The 18,752-nt window shown below is 36.2% G+C and overlaps 1 protein-coding gene across 8 annotated transcripts in view; it reads left to right on the forward strand.

Moving 5' to 3' along the window:
- Positions 1 to 18,752, forward strand: part of CACNB2 (calcium voltage-gated channel auxiliary subunit beta 2) — a 379,562-nt gene that overhangs the window by 347,270 nt on the left and 13,540 nt on the right. For 5 of the 8 annotated variants that reach the window (XM_074266790.1, XM_074266795.1, XM_074266792.1 and 2 more), the window contains 5 exons: positions 266 to 342; positions 6,496 to 6,629; positions 11,346 to 11,426; positions 12,478 to 12,536; positions 17,370 to 17,479. In XM_074266790.1, the coding sequence (XP_074122891.1) occupies positions 266 to 342; positions 6,496 to 6,629; positions 11,346 to 11,426; positions 12,478 to 12,536; positions 17,370 to 17,479 (461 nt within the window). Of the gene's footprint in view, positions 1 to 265; positions 343 to 6,495; positions 6,630 to 6,776; positions 6,797 to 7,265; positions 7,328 to 11,345; positions 11,427 to 12,477; positions 12,537 to 17,369; positions 17,480 to 18,752 lie in introns of all 8 variants that reach the window. The other 3 variants (XM_074266791.1, XM_074266796.1, XM_074266797.1) reach the window with 2 other exon arrangements.

Raw genomic sequence — 18,752 nt, forward strand, 5'->3', positions numbered from 1 at the left:
GCTATCAAAAAGATGGCCATTTATTGCAGGGAGAAGTGTGAGTCATTAAAAGCACTTTCCCAAAGGCAAGCTCTCTTGCTCTACTCTTGTTCAATAACTGATTTAAAAAAAAAAAAAAGAAAGAAAAACACTCCACTGAGCAATCATTATTTGCCTATTTGTGGGCCTGACTAATTTAAAACATTGTCATTAATGAGCAATTGAAATATGCCAGTTCTGTGATTAATGACAGATTTAATAGTGATTTTTTTTTACTTTTCTCTAGTAAATCAGGAGGAAATTCATCATCCAGTTTGGGTGACATAGTACCTAGTTCCAGAAAATCTACGCCTCCATCATCTGGTAAGTAGGTGCTAGATTGAACAATTATATAATAGATTCAATCCCTTTTTTGAGGACTTACCTTATTTTATGCTTTAATTTGCATTGAATCTCTTTGTTGACATATAAATTTTTAAGATGGGATATAAATTTAAAGGACCTTTCCAACTCATCTCTACCCCGGCTTCCTTCAAGTATCACCTAAAATCCTATCTTCTTTGAGAAGCCTTTCCTGATTCTCCTTTATCTCAGTATCTTTTCTCGAGACTATTCCCAATTTGTACTGTATATATCTTGTTTTCTATGTCATTATTTATGTGTTACCTCCCTCGTTAAATTGTGAGCTCCTTGAGAATAGAAACTATTTTTTGCATTTTTTTACATCTCTAGCATTTAGCTCAGTACCTGTCATATAGCAAGTGTTTTATAAATACTAGCTGATTGATTTACTGAGAAACAGCATTATTTTTGTGGAAACATGTAAGGAAAAGCACATGAGATCAGAAAAATAACTGCTAATACACAAATATAACAGAAAAAAAAGGCTGAGAAGTCAAAAAATAAGCTTACCATAACTCACTGTAGTTACCTCAGACATTTAGCTCAATAAGTTAAAAATAATATGTCCAGAGTTTTAAATTAAGTCATTGTTAGACTTTAATCATTACTTAAGAGAAAGAAGAAAAAACAGTCCACAACCAAAGACTGCATCATTTAATCCCGCCTGTCTGGTCAGAAACGTATTTGATTGTTCACAAGGAACAAGAGTAGTGTGGGTGGCTTAGCCCAAGCTATCATCACTTCTATAAAAACAACTCATCAAATATGAAGGATATTTACTGAAAAAAAAAGCTAAAAATTCAAAGCATAAATAGAAGTAGAGCTTGGAGAAATTTCTACTGTGCTTCTCACTGACCTGAATCTCCTGTGACATTAAGCCCACTTGTATTGAGCATCAAGTACAGACCACTGTCCTTGGTGCTGTCCATCAGTGCAAAAGAAACTCTCGAGGAGCTTGTGATCTGATTGAAGAAAGTAGACAACCAAAAATAAATTAAAACTATACAAGCATGAAAACATAATGCCAGATAGCTCAGAGACATCTACTAGCAAGGATAAAGGCTTCAGAGAGGATCAGCTAGTACTAAAATATGTTATGGAAGAAATTATTCTTCTTGAGCTTTGAAGGAAGAAAAGAAGAGAAAGTAGCAAGTGTGGGGGCCTGGAAATAAGACAATATATAACCACTATGTTTTAAGAATAATCTTCCCCAGATAACTCTATTGGTAACATCTCAATTCTGAATGAGAGACTTTATATTTTAATCATAGAACCATAGCAATATAATTCTCAAAGTACCATGACATTATTTTATTTATATCTATCCTCCATTAACATTCAAGATTTTATTACCAGCTCCTTTCTGAAATTTTATCTAAGAAATACTACTTTTCTGTCTCACATACTATTTTTTTACTTAAATTGTAATTGTAAAAGAAATTCTGTTCTGAATGTGATTCTAGTTAAGGGGGTAAATGGTCAATGAAATGTGATTAATGGAAATCCTCCATCTTAGAATTTGTAATGGACAGAATAGTAAAGTTAAGCATAATGTGACTTGTACTTTCAGCTGAACCAACTGAATAGGCTGACCTTATGATCAAAATTTTTTAAAGGAAATCCAGCTTAGGAGATTTGAGAAGCTTTTAAGTTTAAAAGAAAAAATCCTTCTAATGAAGGAAAGAAGGGGAGGACTTGCCTAAAGGAAAAAAAAATTGGATATGCAGAGCAAACTCATTGACCAACACAGAGTTTTTAAAAGACATGTACAGAAAATGAAAACAAGGATGGTTAGTGAAACATAGATATACATGTATGGCATAATGCTGTAAGAATTGTATCAAGGTGTTTTTATCTTGATTTTTCTTTTTTAAATTAAATTATTATTTTTAAGAAAAATTATGTTTTCTCTCCCTTTCACTTTTTTCCTCTTTGGAAAAAAAGAATGAAAAACATAACTCCTTGAAACAAATATGCATGATCAATCAAAGAATGAGCTAAAACTATTGAAGGCTAATTTTTTATATGAAGAGTTTTAAGGGACTATCCGTTCAGTATGAGTCAACAATTATGATTTAGAAACCAAAAAAAAAAAAAGAGGAGGTAATACAATGTCAGGGGGACACTGAAAGTGATCCCATTGTACTTTTCCCCACTCAGAAATATCATGTTCAGTTCTGGGAATCACGGTTTAGTAAAGATGCTATTAAGCATAAGGGAACTGGCATGGTGAGGACCATGACGTATTAGATTAAGTCAAAGGAAGCAATCATGAAGACAAGATGAGAAGACTCAGGGGAGAGATTCTATGTTACACTATCATTCTGTAGTCCGGTATTCCAATTGCCAAGCATCCTTAATCTTTCTCACTACATCTCCAGAGTTGTTCAATTAGGATTAGTCATTCTCTTCTTTCTACTCTGCTTCAAGAACGGGCTTCATGGGAGAAGGAAGGTTAAGTCTCCTAGCCACATTCTGAGAAAAACACATCAACATCATTTAGAATTCATCATTACTGTTTCCAGTTAAACTCAAGTGTTCTTATGCACAAGAGCTACATGAGCAATCTAAACAAAAACTTAAGCTCCAACAAATAAATTGAAACCTTCTTTTTTCAGGATATAGGGTTCATGAAAAGAAGTGAAAAATTATATATAATTTAAGAATATTAATCTGCAGCCAGATATATCTATTGAGACAGTTTTGCCCCAATGTAAAAAAAAAATCACACATTTATTATAATCTAAAATTTTAGAGATCTTAAACTCGATGCCACAAATATCCTGAGGCTGAACCAGATTATAAAGTATTTAGGAAATTATTAAATAAATAAAAATATTGTATATAATTTTCTAAGTCAATATGCAGCCCATAGGGACCTATTTGTATTTGGATAGGATATCACTAATCTAGATAGCCACCCCCTTGATTTGATTCCTTAGTCATGATAGCTAGGCTATAGCCTCTAAAGCAAGGCTTTTTAAACTTTGAGTTGCAACCCCACATGGGATTATGTAACTGAAAGTGGAGAGCATGAAATTATGACTTATTATTAGTAGATGCTTAATTTGTTTACCTATCTTATATATCTATATATCTGGGGTCACATAACAATTTCTCAGATAAAAAGAGATTGTGAGTGGAAAAAGTTTAAGAAGCCTTGCTTTAAACTCACTAGGTTTTTTTTCCAGCACCTTGTATATGATAGCTACTGAATAAATATTAACTAAATTGAATTAGACTCTCTCCCTGGTCTTATTTCTGTTATTTAGATATCTTAATTTCATAAAGTCTAAATGCTTAATAAATATTTACTCTGCTTGGTGTTTTCTCAGTTACATATAAATGAAGTGAAATTGCTAGGGAATTTACCATTTGAGGGCAGGCTTATCTATCTTTGTCATCGCCTTCCCTGTTCTGGGAATAATAATAAGATACTAAGCCTGATTTAGTAAGTAGAACTGTGAAAATACTCTAGGAACAACTATAACAAGGTAAATGGAAAGAACAGCCAAAAATGATCAAAACTGAATGCTGTTAAATTAATGAAAAGTTTGGTCCTAAGAAAAAGATGTGACTGTACCTCCTTCCCCTCTTCCCAGAGAGCCAACAAATGTGACATATTGCATAATATCACACTGTTTTGCTGTGTGTTGGTTAGTTTTGCTAATGCATTTTTTTTTCTCTTTTTTTTCTTTCTTTGTTATAAAAGATGAGTGGACATGGGTGGTTGGGAAAGTGAACTGAGCAATATAAGCAATGTTAAAACAAGATAACAGTAACATTTGTTACAGCTGATGAATCTTCAATCAGATCATGGCCTTCTTTCACAGCTATACACTATTCAAGAAGAGGTTTTTCATACTAGGAGGACATGTTTGCCTCCCCTAGCATACATATGCATCTAAACTGCTCATCCACTTCTACTTAAAAATACATTTCCAGTTCATTTTGCCTATGATTAGAGTTGACTCTTGTTTTCATTACTTCCTATATTTCCTTCTTAGCCACATGGTGAGGGATACAATACATTCCCTGTGGCTGTAATGGGACAGAATCATCTGATAGTCATCATAATTACTAAACCAAAAAAGAAGACAAAATTTCTCAGATCATTTCCTGTTACTCAAAAGGGGCAGGATCGTATTCATCCTACTTAAAATAGAACCTGTCCTACAACTGGCTGCTACTAAATATTGGACCACTTTCTGCTTGGAAGCAAGGTTCTGTTCTTTGATCTCTGTTTCTTATGTATATTATTGGCTTTGTGTGAAAGATCATGTATAAACTATTGTGTCATTTCTCTCTATATATATATCCTTCCATTGTTCTGATGTGATATTATTAGAAGAGGTCATTTCCCAGTGAACAGTAGATGTTCTCCACTAAGGGGAGGAAAGCATGGTAAGTGCCAGGAGGGCACTGGTCTTGAAACTAGGAGGACTGGATCTGAATCCCAGTTCTTCCACTTAATACTTCACATAATTAAGTAGATCATTCCTTGGTTAATTTTTTTCATCTGTAAAACAAGTACAATAACACCTGTCCTACTTACCTCACAGAGGCATTTGGGGGTCGAAATGATGGTAACGTGTTCACTAGAAAGACTTTACAAGTATAAGATACTGGGGAGCAGCTAAATGGCACAATGGATAGAGCACTGGCTCTGGAGAGAGAGAGACCTGAGTTAAACTTCAGCCTCAGACATTTAATACTTCTCACCTGTGTGACTCTGGATAAGTCACTTAAATTGCCTTGAAAAAAAATAAGATAATACTGAGTGAATAATAACTCTGGAGTCAGCAGCTCTGAGTTCTAACTCAGCCTCCAACGAGCTCTGTGTCTTTGAGTAATTCACCTGACTTTAGAGATCCTCAGTTTCCTTAACTTTGATAAAATGAGAGAATTAGATTCTGAGCTTAAAGGTGCTCAGTGCTATCTGATTCTAGTACGTAAGGCAATATGAGGTTTTGAATAGAACACTGAGTCAGGACTCAAGCTTGAATCTAACCTCAGATACCTAATAGCTAAGTGACATCAGGCAAGTCATTGAAGTCATTCCTTCTCTGTTTTCTTCATCTGAAAGGGAGGTGGTCATAGCACCTATATCCCAAAAATGTCATGCTATTTAAATAAGATAATGAATGTAATGTCAGTTATTATTATTAGATAGTAACTATCATTTTAAAAAAAGAAATTCTACCTTTTAAAGTGGTAGATTATGTAATCATAAAATCGAGGCCTGGGAAAAGCCTCTATTTAACAGATAGAGAAAAACTAAGACTCATAGTTTCATGAGTTTCCTAAGGTCATCCAACTACTTAATGGCAGAACCAGACCTGGAACCATGGTTTCTTGACTCTCAATTCAATTCTCATTCTATATAAGTAAAATGATGTTTTGCTATCTCCCTATTCCAGGTTGATGTCATTTAACTTCATTAAATGAGGACTTTCCCATTACTTTGGTATTTATTGGGTCTGTTTTGATTTCTATGGATCATTTTGGTTTCACTCCACTCCCTTCCATCCAATAAATAAAGTCCTTAGTTATTTCTTCTATCAATCCTTGGGGCTATTGGAGTGAAAATTCCCCCTCTTCGGTGGCCTTCAAATGCTTGCTGCCTTTTCTCAAGGCCTGTTGAGATGGCCCTGGCTCTGACACAGAGCAGAGTAGTCCAGGGAGTGCTGTTGGTGAGATTGAAGGTTTCCAGTGTTCTCTTGCTTACTTTCTACAGCGTGTCACTTGAAGAAATCAAGTGACACCTTATTCTATGAGTATAGTACCCAAGATACAATGCCATGTTCCAAACCATACTTAGCAAATGTCAGTTTGATTCTAAAAATACCCCATCTTTGCTGGTGGTTTTAGTACAAGGCTCACTTAATTATGCAAGCAGATATTTTGAAAATATGCTCAAGTTTCATTAGATGTGTCTACTTTTGCAGTCTTTATATGCTTTTGTCTCCAAGTTTTTCTTTAAGTTTGCATACTGTGTTGAATCTCCATGATTTAACTTCAGGTAATTTTGGTCTAATTCCATTTTATTTTCATTTTAATCTGTTTTTCCTCTCTTGTGCATTTGATGATTTTGAATTGTTTGTCTGTATATAGCTATAGACATAGATGCTACTGGCTTAGATGCAGAAGAAAATGATATTCCAGCCAACCACCGCTCCCCTAAGCCCAGTGCAAACAGTGTAACATCACCCCACTCCAAAGAGAAACGAATGCCCTTTTTTAAGAAGGTAACCTTGAACTTCCGAGCTCCTCTCTGTCCACCTGCTCAACTGCCACTGCGCCACGTTTCTAGTCCTGTTGACTGTCTGTGTCCTCTTATAAGCCAATAACGTGCATGCTCTGTTATTCTTTATTTCTTTTCCATGCCGCTGTAGCTAAGCAGAAACAGAAATCGGTAAGTGTACATTGACATAAGCTGTGTTTATCCTGCCACTGGCATCATTAGCATTAATACCCACAATTTTATTAAGTACAATCATTGTAGTTCTAAGAAAGGGATCTATCCAACAGCTAATTGAGTCCAAGCATTTAAAACCAACTAAGTTCAGTGAGTGACTCAGTGAAACACCATTACAGTACTTATCCTTTTTGATGGAATAATAGACCACCAAAGGAAGTGATCGAAATATCCAGGAACATCAAACACTGACAACTTCACATAATGCACCTCTATAGTGCATGCTTATTCTGTCTGTCTTTGTCTCTTTCTTTTTTTTTCCAGATTTTTAACATAAACAAGCATATTAAAACAATGATTAGATCTAATTTGTGATATCCAGATACATAGCTTGTACTAAAAAAAAAAAAAAAAAAAAAGCCTTCAATTTTTAATTTAGTCAGTATTTAAACTTCTAATCCACTAGGTGCAAAATCTGCAGATGAGCAAGACCAGTGGAAAACTGCAGGCTTGTTTTGGCGGTTTACTGTGAGTTTTTCCTATTGTCATATATAAATTCTCTCCCAATGTTCTTGCCTTTTCCATCAGTCAGATTGCAGCATCCCATCTCTTGGACACTGGGTCTAGCAGTCTCCTTGTGAGCCTTTGCCACTGGCCAACCAAGGTGTCAAAAAACGATGCGATTGTCTCTGCTGACTGGTATTTTCCCAGAAACCTTTATTTCAGATGAGAGTCCGCTTCCTGTCCGTAGGTTTTGCAGCTTCTGAGAAAGGCTGCCTACTTCTCCCTTTTTTTAGGAATCCCCTAATTCCCATCCCTTCCCTTCTTTTACACACCACCATCTGTCTTCACTGTGATAAATATGACAGTGTTACCAAGGCTGGCAAAAACAGTGGGTGAATTCCAGCACCGGAGTGTGCAGTAAATAAATTCTCCTCTGTTCATCCTCCTCCCCCAACCTTCTCAAAAGGTTGGACTCTTCTTCCCTGAGAACGGGTCTTCTGCCTTATGCACCCAGAGCTCATAAGTTATTTATTTGGTGCTAAATACCAAACTGCAAGGGGATTTTTTTGGTATGTTTTCGGCATAACTGCCAGTAAGTAACTAAAAGACAAAAGTCAGAATTCAAAAAGAAAAAAGATTGCTTAATTCAAAACACCTGGACTTCTGTATTGAGATCACTGGAAATTTAAAAGGAAATATAATTATAAGAATGACCCAATCCCTTTTCACAAAGGCAAGCAGACAAGTTGATCAAGTCTTTGTGGCTTCATTTTGACATCCTTTCTAAGGCTTTCACCAAAGCTTTTATCAGTTGTATAGGTGAATAGAAATAAAGGCATTGTAGTATAGTGGAAGGAGCACTATCACTGGACTAAGAGGACCTGGGTTCAAATCCTACCTCTGACAACACTACCCTTTATGTACTTACTGGGTCTGTTTCCTCATCTGTGGAATGTTGGAGATTAGATTCAGTGGCCTGTGAGGTCTCTTCCATTCCAATGGTACAACCTCAATCTTTACCTGATCATCAACAAGGCGTAGATTAGAATGAATAATCAAAAGATAACTAGAGCTTCTTATATTATTGCTTGATCTATCCCCAAAGTTCTCCAAATATATCCCAAAGCATTAACAAAAAAAAGTACTTCATCACTGTTTTTGCCAGTGAAGAATGTATAACAAGAGAGATAGCAGGAAAAGGCAGCTGAAAATCTATTGGTTTATTTTAAAATTAGAGCTCAAAGTACCACTATTCCATCAAATAAGGTAATTTCTGTATCTACCCTAATTATTTGTTAAGTAGCTGGTTGAAGACTAGCAATGGGTAGCCCTTTGCTGGTTGACAGTTACAAAACCAAAAAAAAAAAAAAAAAAAAAAAAAGAAGCAAAGATTTATTGCATCAGACATTGACCCTCTTAATTACAGATCTAGAATTTCTTTGGGCTTTTATTAAAATGCATGCATCAAACTATTTACATTCCTGATCTCAAAGGTAGAAAAATCTCTTGATGCTGCAGAGTTACAAGGACATGGCTTCCAAACATTTAAGCCTGCGCCTGCATTATATAAATAAGTTCATTTATATGCTTATGATGCCTTGGGCACTGGTACTCATTCTTCTTATGTTATAAATTATGTGGTGAACTTTTATGTAGCACTGCAGAAAAAGAAAGAGATCTGGCCGCGAGATTGTTTTCCATGTCTTAGATGGCTTTAGGTTGGTGCTTGTGTGGCATTCTGTGCTGTCACTGTATTCATGTTTGTCTTGGTTTTTTACTTCCTATACAAAATGTTCTTTACCTTGTTATGTCTCTTTAAATTTACCTGGAAATTCATTAAACATTGAAACAGTGAAAAATGACAGTACAGTACATGGTATTGTGTTCTCCCTTCTCTGAAATGTTGTATGCTGTGGTGACTTTTTCCAGATTGGTGCATTTGTTTTGAAGGTGCTTTTTAAAATTTCTAAAACAAACTTTAGGAATCAAAAATATAAATAAAAGTGATTTTAATAAGACAAAATAAATTACTTTTAATAAGCCAAAAAATGACTTAAGAAACTGTGATACAAAAATAAATTCCTAAGTCTTCTATACTGAGGGTTAATTTATAAAATACCCAGAATAATTTAAAAGGCATTTCATTTTTGTCCATATCTTTTTTAAAAGAAATTAATTATTATAATCCAACAAGTGTCCCCATATTTCAAGAATATAAAGGCAAGTTCAAATCTGGCCTCAGACACTTAACACTGACTAGATGTGTGACCCTGGGCAAGTCACTTATCCCCAATTGCCTCAGCAAAAAAAAAAAAAAAAAAAAGAATATAAAGTCAAAATGAAAAATTGTCCCTGCCCTCAAGGAGCTTACATTCTATTTAAAGAATATAAGCATTTACATGAAATTTTGAGGAAGTGAATAGCAACTAAAGGAATTTAAAAGAAAAAAAAAAATAACTTCCAATAGGAGATGGCACATGAACTTGAAGGAAACTACAGATTCGAATGAATTTCCATTTATTAATTTATTTAGAGTAATTCACATATTAATAGAAACTTTGAACAAGATCTTCTCGGCATCAGAGACTGTATTTATTGACTCTACACAATGACTCTAAATATTGGCCCAGTCCTTTACTAAATTTATGTCTTCTAATATAGAACTATTTCAATGACATGATCAATAGAATTACTCATTATCTTCTATTTCCTTCATCTTGAATCTATTGAGCTACGCCAATAATCATTTGATTTTGTAACTGACCATCTCTGTAACTCTCCAGCCCACGAAATTCTTTTTATTGCAGAGGGAATTTGAATCAAGCACAAAATATAGACATTCTTTAAATTCAGCTGCAAAAGGCAGCACGATGCCGAGGAAAGAGCATTGGCTCCAAAGACAGAGAACCTAGATTCCTATCCTGGCCCAGATGCTTAGTAACAGTATGACCTGGACCAGCCCTTTAACTTCTCTGGGCCTCAGTTTAACTTCTGGGATTATAAATCCTGCCCCAGTACTATGTTAGATATATAAAGAGATTATAATTTTGTTCAGTCTGTCACTTAGTGGGTGAAAACAGAAATGAACTCAGTGGTTCCATCCTTAGAATTTTACATTTTTAGCTTACTAATGTTTTTAAAAGACTACACACATTATATACAAAAAGCATGAATAGATAACTCGTATTTTGTTTATTAGAAATGACAGCCAACTTCTTCAAGGAAGTAGAAGAGAGGCAGTGTTGTATAATGGTTAGAGATTCGGCATTAGAACTGGATTGGAATTCTGTCTCTAACAGAGCAAGTTACAACTGCTCAGTGCTCTGGGAAATTCTCTGACATTGTGAGTTGTAGAGAAAATAAATACCAGCTTCCATTAGTAGAGAGAGCTTCCTCTATTGGGAGTTCCTGATGCCAGTGAAATCACAGGATCAGACCTTTCCCCTCTTCTTATAGAAGTAAGAACAGACCATGATATAGATCCTTGTATTTGTTTTTAAAAGGAATTTGGAGTTCATTTTCTTTCCTTGTAGATGGAACCCAGTACTTAAGACAAAAGACCTTAAAATCTTTTTCACTCCTACATTATGGAGACATCCTGGTCCCAACAGTCTGGACTATTTCTGTTTTCAATACAAGTTCACAATCCTATTCACTTGCCTTATAGACAATCCAAAAAGATTTCATAAGCCCACTCCAAGGCATGTTTCCTTGCCTCCTTGCAACCTTTCTCCCCTATCACCTGGTTCTAAAAGAAACAGCATCTTCTTGTAAATGAGCTTGCCTATGAAGAAATCAAATTAACACATCTGGAGAGAGACAATGGAATGATGATCGTTTCAAGAATAGGAAAAGTTCAAAAAATAAACTCACTTCTTGAGCTGAGTTTATTTATAGTAGAGGAAAAAAAAATCTGGAAAAGTAGTGCCTCTTATTATTCCTCTTGGTTGAATCCCCTGAGAAGTGAGTTAGTGGCTTGTAGATGAATTATGAGCATCCTGTCTTGCTGCTAAGATTCTGAAAACCTCTTCTCTCTTTGCAGACAGAGCACATTCCTCCTTACGATGTGGTGCCTTCTATGCGACCAGTAGTGTTAGTGGGGCCTTCCCTGAAAGGCTATGAGGTAAGTAGTTTCTCTCTCTCTCTTCATTTTAAATTTATGTAATAAAACAAGCATTTCTATAACATAGCATAATTTTAAAAAAAAGATAATTGCACATAAATCTACCAGTCTATTATGTTCAACTTCCTATTCTTTTTAAAATATATAAAGTTATTGTATGAATTTTTTCCCTTCTCCCTTTTCCCTTTTCATTGACCTAGAGGACATTAGCTTCTCTTAAGTAGCATCTTGCAACTAGAAGAATTAAATATTCTCTCTAAATTCCCCCTAATTTTTGAACATAGAATAGCTTGAAGTAGTAACCAAATTATTTTAATCTGTGGATACATGTTAATAAATTTTTTTTCCAGGAGGGAGGGGAGCTGCTACCTGGGAAAACTTGGTTATTGGCCATATATTTAGCTAGAAACAAAAATGACAGTGTCATCAGATGAATAGTGACTACATTTCTTGATATGAGAACCATTTGAGCTAGAAATATTTAATATAAAGAAGACTTGGGGAGAACATGAATGATCTACTAGTTCTTGTTAAATATTTAACAGATAGAAATTAAAATTTTTGCTTGATTTTCCCCTAAGAAAGAAGAACCCTGGCTAATAGATATGGAAATATCAGAGAGAAGATTTTGGCTTATTATAAGGAAAACTTTTCATAGCTATCATTTTGCAAGCAGAGGAAAAATTTCCTCTGGAGGTAACGAATTTCTTGTTGTTCGCAATCAGGCTGGATTAGCACCTCTCTACTCTAGACTCTAGTAGTATACCTTGGTTCATCTGATATAGTTCGAACTCATTGGCCTCTGAAGTTGCTCCTTATTCTCATATTCTCTAGTTCTGTGGATCTACGTAAATAGGAGTAAAAACAAGAAACTGGAAACTGCTTTTATTGTGGTTTTTTTTAGATCAAAATTCAGAAATGGAAAATAACCTTCAAATTTTACCATTTTTTCCAAATAGAAATCTCACGTCTATCATTCTTACAAACAGTTTTCTTTAGTACAACCAGCAATGTTTGTCATCCCTTAATTTGTTGCTTTGCTTATTTTTAGGTGACAGATATGATGCAGAAAGCACTATTTGATTTTTTAAAACACAGATTTGAAGGGCGGTAAGTACATCAGCAGGCTTTTTATTTTCTTTCTGTTTCATCTTTGGAGATGTCAAGTAGAATCCCAGGGTGAGACACACTGTTACCATGATGAGGCTCAAGGTGTACATAAAACTCTCTGAAGCCTAGGGGTTCCAGGACATAGCTTCCTGCCCTCTATTCAGTGGCCAAATTACTGTTCCTAAAGGACAGATCTCTCTGTATCCTCTCCCTACTTAATAAACTCCAGTGGTTCTCTTTACCTGCAGGATCAAATAAAAAATCCTTTATTTAGCTTTCAAAGTTCCTCACAACCTGAGCTCCTCCTACTGTTCCAGTTTTCTTAGACCTTACTCCCACTCACAAACTCTGCCAAACAATAACACTGGTCTCTGCTGTTCCTCACAGAACAAACGCTATCTCCTGGCTCTGGCCCTTCTCCCTGAGTGTCCCTCCCATCTCCATCTCCTGGCTTCCTTCACGTCCCAGCTAACATCCCACATTCTACCCCCGCGACGTCCAATCCGTGGCCCACTCCCTGGTGAAAGCCCGAACAAGATTAAAATGTAATTGAGAAATATTTAACAAAATCAATAAAAGTCCAGTGAAATATGAATCTAAGTCAATATGCAGCTGAAGGAATCCTTACATGCAGATTAGTGGCTCCTGTTTTTACTTGACTTTGACATCCCTGTTCTACAAGAAGCCTATCGTAATATCCCTTTCCTCCATTGATTATCTTCTGTTTATCCCATATATATCTTACTTCTACATAGTCGTTTTCATGTGAGCTGTTTAAGAGCAAGAACCATCTTTTACTTTTCTTTATATTCCCAATGGTAAGCTCAGTGCCTGGTGCATAACAGGCAACTAATAAATGCTTAGTGATTCAGCACTTCTATCAGTCAATCAACAGACCTCTGTGTATTGCCCTGTGCTAAGCAGCAGAGAAAGTAAATAGTTTAGACCTTGTCCTATAAGTAAGAATTGCCAGTTTTCAACTCTTAATGGAATAAAAGAGCTACAGAGGAAGGAGAAGACTTAGAAATTGTGAAGACCTAGAAATCAGATTCTGAGGGCTGGTCATTGTGTGACCCTGCCTGGGTAAATCCTTTGACCTCTCTCCATCTGTAAAATGCAAATAATAATAATAACTGTATTACCTGCTGCAAGGGTCATGTTATATTATTATATTGTTATGTTATGAGAAAAAAAGGTTTGTCAATCTTAAAAAAAAACTCCACAAAAATGAGGTATTATTATTATTATCGAAGCCCCCAATGCTGTTCCCATTGACCCCTTATCAATGGAAGAAGAGGAAAATCATCAAATGTAGGCTTTGAATTTAAAAGAGGAGGATGGGACAACAGAGGGTAGTAATCTGAGGGCCATTTCTCTGCATTTGCACTGTGGAAATGCCATTGTCCCTCTTCTCTACCCCTTGCCTCCCCCTAGCCAGCCGTCAGCAGAGAAGAATGGGAACCAGATTGTCAGATTAGCTCTATGAGTAGGGTTCATGAGTTCCCTATAGCAGTCTCTCTATGATAATTTATTCCTTTTATTATACCTTTTAAGCTAACATTTGAAAACTGAGTAGAATGAAAGGTTTTATTCTCACAGTTCCAAAACTAGGGAATAGCACACAGTTCAAGAGAGGGACACAATTAGGAAAGGAGCACAAATATATTTCTCAAGAGAAAAAGAAAAATAGGTGTATATCAGTTTGGCTTGCTTTCCCTAACTCTTCTAATTTTAATTTTTCCATAACTTCATGAAATGATTTATTACATGCTGTGCCAAGAACCATTGCCTCTGGCCTTGTGGAGCCCTGGCTAAGACTAAGAGGTGTGCCTCTAATCTGCCCTGTTAGAATAAATCAGCTTTCATTTATTCTTTTCCTGGCTCTGCCTCTTCATGTAGTTTGGAATCGTCCACGTGAGCATTTTTGAATACAGTATGTCCTCCTGAAGAAGCTCTGATGCTTTTTTTATACGTTAATAAATGCACTGCTTCTTTTTCAACATGTAAAGACACATCAAAAGGCAGGACGGAAAAAGAAGGAAGGGGATCGTTTTAATTCAGCTTTTAGCTTTAAAAAAGTATAACCCTTAACTTAGACTTGGGCAGGCCTTGAATTTGGAAGGAGAAGTCTCAGTCGAAAGTTTTGTCTTGACTCTATATGCCAAGCTCTCAACCGATTTGATTGTTTTCATGAAAAGAAAAATGAAATAGCAATGGCAGAAGATTACCTAACAACCCATCACCACTGGCTGAGAAGAAATAACCTGTGTTCTCATTCGTGGGCTACCATGGCTTCTCCCCATCCTTGGAGCTAAGAGTTGTACTTTCCAAGTACTTATTCTAAAGCCCAAGACCTAAAGGATTTGATCAATGAGCATTTGTTAAGCATTTACTGTATATCAGGCACTTTACTGGAACTAGAAAGACAAAAATGAGACTGCCTACCTGTGAGGTGCTTACTTAATGAAGAACACAACATTTACACATTGAGTATAATCAGAATATATACAGTGGATACAAGGTAATTTTGAGACCTCCAAGGGGGACTTTAAGAGATCTTTTCACAAAGAAGGCAACACAAATATTGAAGGAAATCAAGTATCCCAAGAGAAGGAGATGAGGAAGGAGGGCATTTCACACAGTTTCTAAGTGATGGTGATAAAATAAGTATGGAAGTGGCCACAAGTGTCAAGAAGTATCTAATTTCCCCACTGGGACAATGAGTCTTAAGGGTATGAGAAAAGGTGTGACCAATACTGGAAAGGCAAGTCCAGAATATAGTATTTTCTGGATGGAATTATGTATCAGGAGGAACCAGAAAATGGAGAATGAGAGGAAAAAATGCTGAAGTGAGATGAGGTGGCAGATAGCACAGTAGAAGAATCAAATAGCCCTGGAGAGGGACATGGGAGTTGAGGGTTGTTGATGGTGTGGTCCATAAAGAAAAGGGATAGAGAGAAGGGTCTCTTCAGTAGGCCATGATTCAGGGTCACCGAAATGGGGAATGCATCCAAGCAGAGTAAGAGGAATTAGGAGTTCTGTTGATTAAAACAGATGAGAAAAATGTTCTTTTTATGAAACCCTCCCCTCCCCTCAGTCTTAATGCACCACTTATTCAATAGAATATTTTCACCATATGTCTCACTTATTAAATTTATGGATGTTTAGGCTGGAAGAGAGTGTATCAGGACATGAAAATTATTTACTCTTGGGTTTCTTATTTAAAAATTAATCTCCTCCAGTTCTTATATGTAAACAGAACTTTTAAAAATTATCACCTCACAGGAGGAAGATAGTAGAAGAATAAAAACAGGCAAACCTGCTCCAATAGGCAAAACTAACATCTGTGGCTTATTAAATTCCCCAGACCAGTGATTCTGAAGATTTCAAGAATCTCCAGTGAAATCTTTGGAATGTGTGTTGAAGTCTAAGAATGTGCACAGTAACCCAGATTCTTCCTGGGCCATTTGTGAAGAAGTGATTTTGAGAGTCAACAAACCAGGACATAGATGGTATTTCATCAACTCAAGGCAGCTTTGCAGATATTTAGTTGGAAAAATGACCCAGATCTCTCAAAGAAGCAACTGCTGGCATTTCTCAAGCAACATGAACCAGCAAGTCCCAAGTCTGCTCCCAAATTGTCCCTTGACTGGGTGTTTTCCCCAAAGCAGAAACTCAGGGCCTGAGCGGGGAGAAGGTTATCTGCAAACAGTTTTATCTAATCAGTCCTGTAATCTCCCTCTGCAGAATTTCTGAGAGGGTCTGGAACAGGTTATATAGGATGACAAAGAACAATTGGAGTGTGAGCTGTATCTTTGAAGGGAATTATTGACCAGAGCACAAATCCAGGGACGAATCCTGAGAACAAGGGTTGTTATGAATATTCTTCGTCCATGGTCTTTGTCCATTCTGCAGGATCCACTGACATGTTGGGTATTAAGCCACACTACTCAGTGACTCCCTTATCACTTCTAGGATCAAATACAAACTTCTCTCTTTGGTATTTACAGTCTTTCATAAATTGGACAACTTTTACTCTTCTGGTCTTCTTAAGACCTTGCTCCCGTCACATACTGATTGGCCTTCCTACTATATAAACAAGACACTATTATCTTGTGGGTCTGGGCTTTTTCTCTGGCTATCCCCCTTGTCTGAAATGCTTTCACTGCTCATCTCTTAGTGATGAGAAGAGCTTCCCTGACTTCCTTGAAGTTCCAGCTAAAATCTTGTCTTCTGCAGAAAGTCTTTCCCAACCCCTCTTAATTCTAGCCCCATCCCTCCCTGTTTCCTATTTATATTGTATAAAGTATGACTGATCATATTGGTTTCCTTATCCTCCCCATTAGATGTAAGCTCCTCAAGGGCAGGGATTGTCTTTTGCCTTTTTAGGTATCGCTAGAAATTAGCATAGTGCCTTGGCACTTAGTAGCTGCCTAATAAATGTTTATTGATTGCAGCCGCCCAGTTGTACTATTATAAGGCAATTGTGCGTCTCTAAAGCCTTTATTTGTAGCATGAATAGCTGTATTTGTCTGCTTTAGTTTTACAATAAATATTGGGATCATTTACCTAGAATTTCTGAAAAGTCAGCGTATGTTATGAGAAATGTCCTGCAAGTGGTAACAGATTTCCAAATTTCTAAAGTTCCAAATCATCCAAGTTGTGATGATGCTTTTTGTTTGAATTTGTCATGTCTTCTCCTCTCCCAGTTGTGTATTTTATGTCATATGCTCAGTTACCTGAATTAATATTCATTGTTCATTTTTTTTTCTTTTTCAACTTTTTGGAAACCTAAGTCTAATGATATATTTATTTATTTATTTATTTGCACAGGATATCTATCACAAGGGTCACAGCTGACATCTCACTTGCCAAACGCTCAGTATTAAACAATCCTAGCAAGCACGCGATAATAGAACGCTCCAACACAAGGTCAAGTTTAGGTAAGTTTGCACAGCACTGACATATTTTCTCTTCAAACATTCTTCATTTCGGTGATGGCAAAGATCTACCTAAAATCATGGAGACAGAGAGGCAGATTTGGTAATTTCACATTGTAAAAATTCTCCATTCTGTAATTAATGTAAGAAATAACATTTCTTTAGCAAACAAGTTTATAGAGTGCTCTCCTTCCATAGTCTCTCTAAGGTGATAGTTCAAATATTATCATCCCTAAATTACAGATGAGAGAGCCGAGATTCTGAGACATTTAGTGACTTACCCAAAAAATCCATGCTAGGAATTCTGTGAGAAGTGAGTCATGTCTCTTAAGTGCCAACCCAGTTTGGAAATAGACTATAGCTCCCTGTTTCTCAGAGAGCATGTCCAAGTCCTCAAAGATTTCCTTCCACATATGGAGATATATAGGTACTGAATTATCACAATGGGTTGTCACTTAACAAATCCATCAGTGCTAAGTGGGACAGGATGCTTTTGACTCCATCCTTACACTGTCCCCAATTTTAATGTTTGTTATCCTCAACAAATCTGCTAGAGTGTTTGGAAATTTTACAATCCCAGATGCTGAATAGCTCTTTTGTTACTGAGGGAAGTTCCACATTGTCTTTTTTTTAATGCTTTTCCCACTAAAGAATCTCAGGAAGAGTCTTTCTGGTGTAGTCCTTAATTAAATATAGTACTAAGATTCTTCCATATTTACAAATACTTCATGATAGAATTAACAAACCAATACCATTTGACAAAATTCCTAATATGTCAATTCTTGGCTTGCCAAAAAAGGGGGGCCTTCTCCAACCCCAAAATAATAAAGATAAGCAAGTTTCCTTTCTCAAAGAGAAACCATGGGTCTTTAGAGATTTTCCTGAGGGAATCTCCCTGCTAGGGAAATTGCAGAGTTGGGGTTGACTGGAAATCCCCTCCTCACCCTACTCACCAATAATTAAGGAACTAAACCAATTGGGTCAGATGTCTTGAAAGCAACACTAGTCAACTGACTCTAGAGTAACTGAACTTCTTGTCCTCTCCCTCTCCCATGAAGGGACCCTTTGACTTTGATCTCTTTGAAGTACTAAATATTATAATATTATCTGTATCTGAGATTAATCACATACTAACCTATAAAGCCAAGAAAATCTTCCTAAATTAAAAAGCACCCCAAAACTTCCCCAAATAGATCCTTCTGTCTTCAAGAGAAATCCAAACAGTTTCAGACTTTCACCTCACTAGGATAACATAAAGAAAATATACTTAGAATAG

The sequence above is a fragment of the Sminthopsis crassicaudata genome, chromosome 5, assembly GCF_048593235.1.
Source record: "Sminthopsis crassicaudata isolate SCR6 chromosome 5, ASM4859323v1, whole genome shotgun sequence".
In the NCBI taxonomy this organism is placed as follows: domain Eukaryota; kingdom Metazoa; phylum Chordata; class Mammalia; order Dasyuromorphia; family Dasyuridae; genus Sminthopsis; species Sminthopsis crassicaudata.